This window comes from Poecilia reticulata, chromosome 14 (genome assembly GCF_904066995.2).
Source record: "Poecilia reticulata chromosome 14, P_reticulata-male-v2, whole genome shotgun sequence".
Classification (NCBI taxonomy): Eukaryota; Metazoa; Chordata; class Actinopteri; order Cyprinodontiformes; family Poeciliidae; genus Poecilia; species Poecilia reticulata.
The window spans coordinates 9382281-9391422 of record NC_088843.1 but is presented as its reverse complement, the minus strand read 5'-3'; the positions used below and the strand labels follow the sequence as shown (position 1 = coordinate 9391422).

General features: G+C 39.7%; 1 protein-coding gene across 1 annotated transcript; it reads right to left on the bottom strand.

Moving 5' to 3' along the window:
* Nucleotides 1-249: 249 nt before the first annotated feature.
* On the bottom strand, nucleotides 250-8486 carry sms (spermine synthase). Its single transcript, XM_008427042.3, has 11 exons — nucleotides 8319-8486; nucleotides 6743-6863; nucleotides 5763-5850; nucleotides 5549-5613; nucleotides 5252-5427; nucleotides 4868-5022; nucleotides 4677-4766; nucleotides 4179-4293; nucleotides 3995-4074; nucleotides 1771-1886; nucleotides 250-1656 (listed from the first exon to the last, which is right to left on the bottom strand). Exons 1-11 carry the CDS (start codon nucleotides 8362-8364, stop codon nucleotides 1626-1628), a joined length of 1083 nt encoding a protein of 360 aa, XP_008425264.1. The 5' UTR covers nucleotides 8365-8486; the 3' UTR covers nucleotides 250-1625.
* Nucleotides 8487-9142: the final 656 nt, after the last annotated feature.

Below are 9142 nucleotides of genomic sequence, written 5' to 3'. Positions count from 1 at the left end.
GTCTGCTGAGAAACCACATTATGCTTCTGACCTTTTGTGTGACGGAACCATCTGGAGCGTGGTGCCATCCTCAGGCTAACCCTAACAGCCGCTGCAAACACAAACGATTTCTCTGTGCATCTTAAAATTACAATTTCACTGAAAGTAACAGAAGAAACTGAAGCTAAGCAAAGTAGAACGACATTGGGAAATTCCCTGTCTGCAAAAGAGCTGCAGCCAAGACAGAAGCACGACTTGGCTTTAAGAGGCTTATTATATCCATGTTTTATGTTTATTTCAGCATTTCTTTACATAAGTGCAAGCAGTGAAGCATCCAGTTGTTACAATGCAATGTGTGCTGAAACATTTACTCTACAGCTCCAAACATTTGGCATTTGCTATAAATATGACACTTTAGGAGAAAAAAAAAAAATTCCCTCAAAACTCTAATTGTAGATGGTCAAACAGTTTCAGAACAGCATTTGGTGAGATTGTTTGAATAAATAAATGTCCCAGAGGGGCCATCTAATGTGCTGTGTACTGTATATCTATGTAAGCTACATTCACAGTCCTCAGCATGCACCCAATATACTTAATCAGGAGAAATCAAAGGTGCTAAAAACAGAACATGAAAACCAGCACATGCACAAAGATGGCAACAATGAGGAATAATTTCCCTTTTAAAAACACACCTGGACTACAACACTATTAGCACTCATTGGGGATGAACCACACTGCCTTGATACAGACTGAAAGAGCTGCATCGTATTTCAGTGGCAGAAACAAAAGGAGAGAGAGAAAAAAGAAAAACTTACATCAGGTTCACAACTCAAAGTTTAAAATAAGAGTACACGCATATGGTGGGCAAAGTTACCACATTGACAGTGTACCAGATCAGTGTTTATAAATTGTAAAAGTTTCTTCAGAAGACATGCAAGTCAAGGTTAAATCTAATAACACAAAAATAGTTGCAGCAAACAGTGATGAAACAAAACCTAAGGAGCAGGAGAAGGATTCAATGGCATTGATAAAAATATTATTCATATGCACCTTCAAATAAGATCAAACTGAATTTACAGCAACCTTTGCATGTTCCTTTTCACATTAACTGGCTTAAAATAGGGTGGAGTGTTTCACAATCACAAAACAGACGTTTGCTGCATTCGCAATGGACACACTGAGGTCTGCCTATTCCCGCCGTGTTTTACTTCACCGGGATGATCAAGCTTAAGAACAGAGCATCAAGATGAGGTCTCGACCTCAAACAGCCTAATTCCTTCAGACTCTGACGAAACTCATTGTATCAACAAGAAAATAAACACACACAGCAATGATGTTTTCAATCAATTAAGAGTAAACTGGATCTTCCGTTTATATCCAAGAAGACCCTGAAAGTTGGATCTAATCAATGTGTCACCCGAGAAGCAGTCCCTCGGCACGTTGGCAGTTATTAACACATACACTTTAAGATCTACATTAATGGTTGGTGTAACAAACAAGTCAGTAACTATTTAATAATCGTTTTCCAAGCCTTCTGTGTTCATATCATGTTCAGTCAGACCACACATTCAAGCCTACGTGAAGAGCAGAAGGGAATCCAAACGTTCACATTCCAGCTGCTCGGAATCTCAGAAAACCGAAAGTCTTCACTTCTTCCACGCAGTGTAGAAAACCCATCTGAAGGGATTATTAAGGGCTGCAAACAAAGAGTCTTTATGATACTAGTGTTTTTATGACATGTTGATCTGCATGTCATGATTTAAACCCATGATTGGGGGTTAAAAAGGATACTGCTCCAGGTAGGAGGGTACACACACCACTTCTTTTTGGAAATCTACAGGACATGAGAGCTTTCCCAGCTGTTCTTCATATAGACTCAGCGCCTCTTTCAGATTCACGCTGTTACCCTGATGAAGTAAAAAATGGAAGAGGAAAAAAGTTATGAAAGCATAAAAAAAACAAAGTTAACCGCATTTCATTTAGTAATTTTTCAATTTATCGGAATCGATCCGATAAATAAAATTGGGCCAATATTAGCAACTGATATTTGCATCTTGTTGCCATTTGAATGGAGGCGTTTGGTTATGTCATATGACAGTATTAGTGATAAAGGGGAGGATTGTGGGAGTTTAACTGAAGAGGAGAAACAGTGGTGAATAACTGTGTGGTCTTTTTCAAGCTGTTGAAAAGGTTGTGAAATATATCAGTAAAACTTTATGCATCCTTACTTTGAAGTATTACTTTTTGAAGTTGTACTTCATTTGCAAAATTGCTCGACTATGCTTGGGGGGAGAACACAGCATGAAGTCAACATAGATTGGAACAAATTAGTAAATGATCATTTTGGGTTAAATTCTGAAGGCTCTGATTGGATTGCATTGTGTTAATATGATTTTAAACAACCCTGAATCATCACCATTATGCTTGAAAGTTGGCTGGTTGGTTTTTGTTAGACACGTTTACTGTGCATCATGGAACATAATATCAATTGTTACAATCGTAACAAACAAAAGTCTTTAGACATACATTTTGTAATTTGCAGCAAATTTGCCAGTTTCTCTTAAGATAGTGCATTAGCTTTTGACAAAGCTTTCACTCTGATAAGCTTGACTGCTTCACTCTAAACCAGGGGTGTCAAACTCATTTTCACAGAGGGCCACTTCAGCATATTGGCCACCCTCAACGCGCCACATTGACTGTACAAATCAGGAGTTCCCAGATGCAGTCCTACAGACTGCAACTTTTAGATGCATCCCTGCTAAAACACGCCCCACACAAAAGGCCGACTTCCCTCATTAGCAGGAACACATCTAAAGTTGCAGATGGAAGCTCTGGAAAACTAGACTTGGGCAGCCCTAGCATAAATGTATGAAAATACAATGTTAAAAATAAATAAATTTAACACCTCATATTGTTAAATAACGCTTTGGAGCGTCTGGTTAGGAAGCGCATTCAAAACCTTTGGTTGAAATGGCGTGTTAAATTCAAGTCTCCGTTACAGACCAGAGAAAACTAAAGAGAATGCAACGTTGTGTTAATCCATTTGAGGAGTCGGCAGTTTATCTTGAGGAAATAAATGACGACGCAGAAGTTAATTAGACTGTAACATGCACAGTGCGCAGCTCAACCACTGCGGACGCGGCTCCACTGCTGCGAAGAATTAAAAACCGCTGGAAGTAACTCATCCAGCGGATTTAACAAATGGAGCCTTCTTGGTGCATGTCACCCAGGAGAGCGACGTTCTGGAGGAGCGCTGCTGCAGACGTAACATCTGTCCGTTTCAGAGAAGCAAAACAAAAAAAAATCCTGGCAAAAGCGCACACCGAACCGCGCGCAGGGTAAAACACTCAGAGTTCAGTTAATCTGTTTGGACCAGACAGATCCAACTGACTGATTAATTAGCGCAGATTCTTCTGCAGATTGGAACCAGGAGGAAGTGGTTCTGACCCCAGCGGGTGAAGTGCTGCTAATTTAAGTGAAGTAGCTTAATTTAATTTATTAAAAGTTATTGAGGCCACAGTCAGTGGTTTTTGTCATTACGGAGAAAAATGTAGAGGCATTTATCTGCTTAATTTGTGATGGGATCTGGATTCACAGTGAATATTAACGAAACCGCATAAAATGCGGCTAAATAGCAGATGTCAATACCGCCCTGACACCAACTCACACACATCTTCATTCAGTCTTGCTTGTAAATCGATGTTTCTTTTCTTGGACATTTTGATGTTAGCTTGTCGATGTCAGTTTTATTCGCTGGTAAAATCAATAAGCAGCTTGAGGTGACTCTGCTGCTCTCTAGTGGCGAGAATCCGCAATGTTGGTTGGTAACAATCAGAATGCATTATGGGAGATGTAGTTTGTAGTCAATTCGTGCTCAGAACCTATTTTAAGTAAATTATAGGCCTATAAAACGCTGGGGGGGCCACATAAAATGTCATGGGGGCCACATGTGGCCCGCGGGCCTCGAGTTTGACACGTGCTCTAAACTGCAGATACTGCAAAAAACCCAACTGACCTGTGTAAAGTATTTCCCCTTGGGGTGCAGGACGCGCACTGACAGATCCAAGATGAGACGTAGAAATTCCCACATAGAGTCTGCAAAGAGCACACAGTTTCAGAGAAGAGACTAAACACAGACTCCTCTATATTATGCATATGTAGCCACAGCTTGTGCAAGGGATTAATGGATATGCAGGAACCTTCTTCTGGTGAAGTAGATATTGGGATTGCAGTGAGGTCATTAATTACATAATCAAATGTTCTTCCTTCCTGGACATACTTCTTCAGTAAGGGGACACAGTCCTCAATCAGAATCTGCAATTCACAACACATGTTGACAGTAAAATCTTTGACATTTACTTTTAGCTATCTAACATTTGCAATTTGCTCTACAGAACTTTTATTGTAAAGTACTTCAGTCAGAATTTCCTGTTTTTAAATGTAAAAACATGTACAAAAAAAACCCAAAAAACATTGAAAGCCTCTTCAGCATATGTAAACCAGGTAATGCACATCTGGTTTTATACAAACAGCAATAAATACATTGTTAAAAAAAAATTCTATTCAAAGTTACTAAACAATACTAAAAAGAATAAACTAAAGCAGCAAATGCATTACTTGGACCAAACTATTTTGCATCACAGTTGTGATATGGCAATAAATTTTCCCCAATAGATCATTAATTTCTCAGCACTCACTTGGTAACAATCGCCCCTCAGGGTGTCCAGGGTATTGCCACAAGTCCTCCTCATGTACATCTTGCACCCATCGATCACCTTCTGGTCAATGTGCATGCCTCGTCAAGGAGGAGTCAGGTTAAGATGTCGACTTACTTTCATTTTGGGTGTTTAAGTCAGAAAAAGGACTGAACACAATCTCAAAAGGATATCTCCACCATGGTGACCATCTTTGGCTTTTGTTTGACCAACTCAGCGAGGATGCCTCCATCTCCTCCTCCTAATATCAGCACCTCCTTCCCTGCATAATTCTCTCTCCCATTACCTGTGATGGCTTGTGTGTACGCCAAATCACTTTCTGCCAGGTCTGCAGCGACAACGTAACATTTACACATCAGTTGCGTACAATTAACAAATAAGATGCAGTTTTGTGTAAAGCTATCTTGAGTGAAGCTGAAATTACCAATAATGGCCACATTTGTCCACGATAAAAAATATTTTTATTAATGAACAGAAATATAACACAAGGCATCCATTTGTCCCCTTCTGTTAATATTTTTTTCTTGTGTGTACTAGTTTATTATACAAATACTTACTGACATCTCCATCAAGGACTAGGATATTTCCATACTGCCGTGAGTGCAATATCTTTATGTTTTGGTATGCAGAATCTTCTTCGTAAACCACTTCATCAACGTCGTACTCCACCAGCCTGCCATCAGCTGTGGGCCAGTATCGGTCAACTTTTGCTCCTCGTACTAAAGCTGGAAGCCTGGAGGAAAAATGGGGGAAAAAAAAAAAAAAAAAAAAAGTTACTGCAGGACAGATCCTTGATGAAATAAAGTCTTCAAACATCCCAAACGGAAACGTCTCATGAGAACCAGGACCCTCACCTTTTAATCCTTGTAATATTTCCATTTAACAGAACTTTTAACTTCTTTTCCAGTGCATTTAAAAGCTGTGGAGGAAATGAAAAAAATAAAAATGAATGTCTGTGCACAGCTGTTCTTCACATCAAGTCTTGCATTTTAAACTGTGTGCCACGACAAGCTTGAAATACAGTAATTTAATATTGAAAACTCCACGTTTTTGCTTTTGATCACTTACATTGTCTAGCTGTGCAATGTCATCATCTTCGTGACACTGCAGATCGATGGTGAGCAGCCCGTGGGAGTGCACACGCAGAACAACGAGCCTGTAAACAGGATTTAATAATGCAAAGTTATAAAACCTTTAATTGGTGAAATGATACTCCACTTATAACATAAAACTACAACGTCTAACCTCATCACTATTCCAACAGAGACAGGGGACAGTAGCCTGAAGGTTTAAATTCAAACATTCACACTGGACCAACCTTGCTCATCACTAATGCGATCAGTTTAAGAAAATATTTAAAATAAATGTAAAACCAAGAGTCCTCTCAGTTTACCTTTCAATTTATGAACATACCTTCTGAAAGAGGACTCAAACATCACTAAATCCTGTTCAGAGTAAAGGATTTCATTCACAGAGGATACTTTAAATTGTACTTTTAAATTCTGATTCAAAAGTTGAACACCCAGTAACTAAAACAGTTGAATATTTAACCTGGGCGTTCCTAGATGGTTCTGAGAAAGAATCAGTTTAGACGGATTCTTTCAGTGAGAGCCAAGTCAGAACCACTTTAAGTTGAACTATTTTTATTGCAAGATTTAGAACTGAGACAGAAACGACTGTCAAACAGCCAATTACTGCACATCAATGGAAAGCTCATTCATCGATAATAGCATTTATTTTATCTTAAATTGATATTCAAAGCAACCCAATGACTCAATACCTCAGGCAGTCACAATGAAGCAGCAGAGTAAGTTGTGTATTCAAGCTAGGCTTCCTACTTTTGGCCACTTGATGGCACCAAAGAAAAGCATGTTGAAAAGTAAGAGGAATATAACTTAATTCACCTTCACTAGACTCACTGACCTAATTAAACTCCGACAGGAGATGTTAAAATAAATTGCTGCCAACTTCTTGGTTTAAAATTTGACTGATTAGAAATGACAATAAGCTCTGGATACTTCAGCATCATATATAGTTGCTTTGCTTACCGCCCATTCTTGCCAACAAATGTAGCTAGATATCCATGCCCATTTGTGTCATGGATGGTCTCCGACAGCTCCTGCTCATGAAATATGGACAGCAGACCAGGCACTACAGAGGCCGAGTCGACTGGAGATGAACAGAAAGATGGAAAAAATAAAAATAAAAAAATACAGCAGTCTGGCACATTAGTACAATTAAGTCACATCTGAATCGGTAATTACCTTTTTGCCATAGACTTTTCAATTACAGGTAAACAGTTACGAAGAGAAGAGAATACTTTTTTTTTTGCAGTTTTAAATTTGTGCCTTCCTTTTTTATAACCAACTCACTTAAATAATTTATTTCATGGTACATGTTTTCAGTTGCTGGGCATAAGCCAGCTGTAGGGCTAATGTCACTTTAAGTCAGTGTTTCAATTCCAGCCCCCCTGCCCTGCACGTTTTAGCCGTTTCCCTTCTGCTACACACCTGGATTGAATATTGGGGTGATTAACAGGCTTCTGCAGTACTTGATGGTCATGCAATTATTTGAATCAGCTGTTCTGGTATAGAGGCACATCTAAAATATGCAGAGCAGAGAGGCACTGAGGATTGGAATTGAGAAGTACTGCTTTAAGTGTACATAATTTGTATTTCATCTATAAAATATCAATTTATCAAAAATTATGTAAAAGGGTCTTCTAAATGTCCATCCATTTTCTTTACACCCTAGTCCCTCCTCAGTGGGGTCAGGAGGGCTGCTGGTGCCCATCTCTAATGTTCCGGGCGAGAGGCGGGGTCACCCTGGACAGGTCAACACAGGACAAAAAACCATGCACACACTCACTCACACCTAGGGTCATGTTTTTAGACTGTGGGAGGAAACCGGAGTACCCGGAGAAAACCCTTGCATGCACAGGGAGAACATGCAAACTCCATGCGGAAAGACCGGGGCTGGGAATGGAACCCAGAGCCTTCTTGCTGCAAGGCAACAGCTCTACCAACTGCGCCACTGTGCAGTCTCCTAAATGTACATAATTTAAAAAACCTGGGGAAAAATATATTACTAATATCTTCAATTTAAAATTGTCCATCAATAATAATTATTTTTACTTTTTAATGTAGTCAATTGTTGTGACATTGGTACCCGTCAATGTTTTTTTTTTAAACTGAGGTTTTGGGGTCAGTACAGTCTTCACAAGCAAAACTACAAAAATGGCGGAAGAGGGACCACTTCCTCTGCGACAGCACAGAATTGAACATGCTTTATTCACATTGTTAGCAAGACAAGCATCGAGCCGCTGACTAGTGCCTTGGAAATTTGCGAGAAAATCCCACATAACATTCAAGTGAACAACAAGCAGCAGCATATAAACGTAAAAAATATTTATCCCCAATAACTTCTCCCTGCAAACCAAAATTTACCGAACATGCTTGAGGCAAATTCCGTCTAAATCACTCCCAACCTGCAGGTTTGAAGGGCAATTACAAACTAGCGAGTCAATAATAGCTGTACAACCGACTAGCTAACACAAAGCCAGGGTACAGGGGCCGTAAACTGAATAAACACGCGATTTCTGGAGTCTTTCTCCAAGCATCTTACCTGGCGTAGAGAGATTAATGTCGAGAGTATAATGTCGCACTGCCATGTCTCGCTGCAACCGACATCCATGCCTGGGATAGCGGGCTGCGAATACTTATCTGCAGGGAGAGAGGGAGGGCCCAGCTACCACTGCTGCCGCTTCGCACCACACTCAACCAAAGAGGCGGGGCCAGACTGAGACCAGCAACTGAGTATACACGTTTTTAGGACTTGTACCATCAACAGCGCTTAAAATAAACACGTTTTTCATTAACTGGTGCATAAAAAGCGTTCTATGTAATGTCGATATTTGCAAAAATACTTTTTGGTATTTGTTTTAGATAGTACATTTAGAAAATAGTAAGTGCAATGTGTTTTTTTTTTTTTTTTTGGCCTGTTGGAAAACATTCACAAGATGTCAGAAGAAATTGCAAACATTAATCCTGACAATAGGTATCTATAAGGCATAATTACTTTGTAACAGATGTTTTATAAAATACATTTTTTTTTGCATTTTAACATTTTGTGCGTTAAATTAGAGCAGGGGTGGGCAATCCTGGTCCTCCAGGGCCAGTGTCCTGCAACTCTTAGATGTCACCCTGGTCCAACACGCATGATGAATCCAATAGCTGAATCACCTCCTAAGTGCAGTCAAGTTCTCCAGAGTCCTGCTAACGACCTCATTATTGGACTCAGGTGTGTTGAAGTAGAGACACAACTAAAAGTTGCAGGAGACCGGCCCTCGAGGCCTGGAGTTGGCCAGCCCTGAATTAGAGCATGTCATCTCAAGGCATTTTACAAGAAACGTAAAAATTCTGATATGATTGCAACTTCCTTCTGAAAAT

What these genes read in the sequence shown, in the direction of transcription:
- sms (XM_008427042.3), bottom strand. Translation starts at nt 8,364, where the DNA reads ATGGCAGTGCGACATTATACTCTCGACATTAATCTCTCTACGCCAG. An exon ending in ATCTACTTCACCAGAAGAAG is followed by an intron (nt 4,075 to 4,178) that starts GTTCCTGCATAT and finishes TGCTCTTTGCAG; the next exon opens with ACTCTATGTGGGAATTTCTA. An exon ending in GTACCCTCCTACCTGGAGCA is followed by an intron (nt 1,657 to 1,770) that starts GTATCCTTTTTA and finishes TAATCCCTTCAG; the next exon opens with ATGGGTTTTCTACACTGCGT.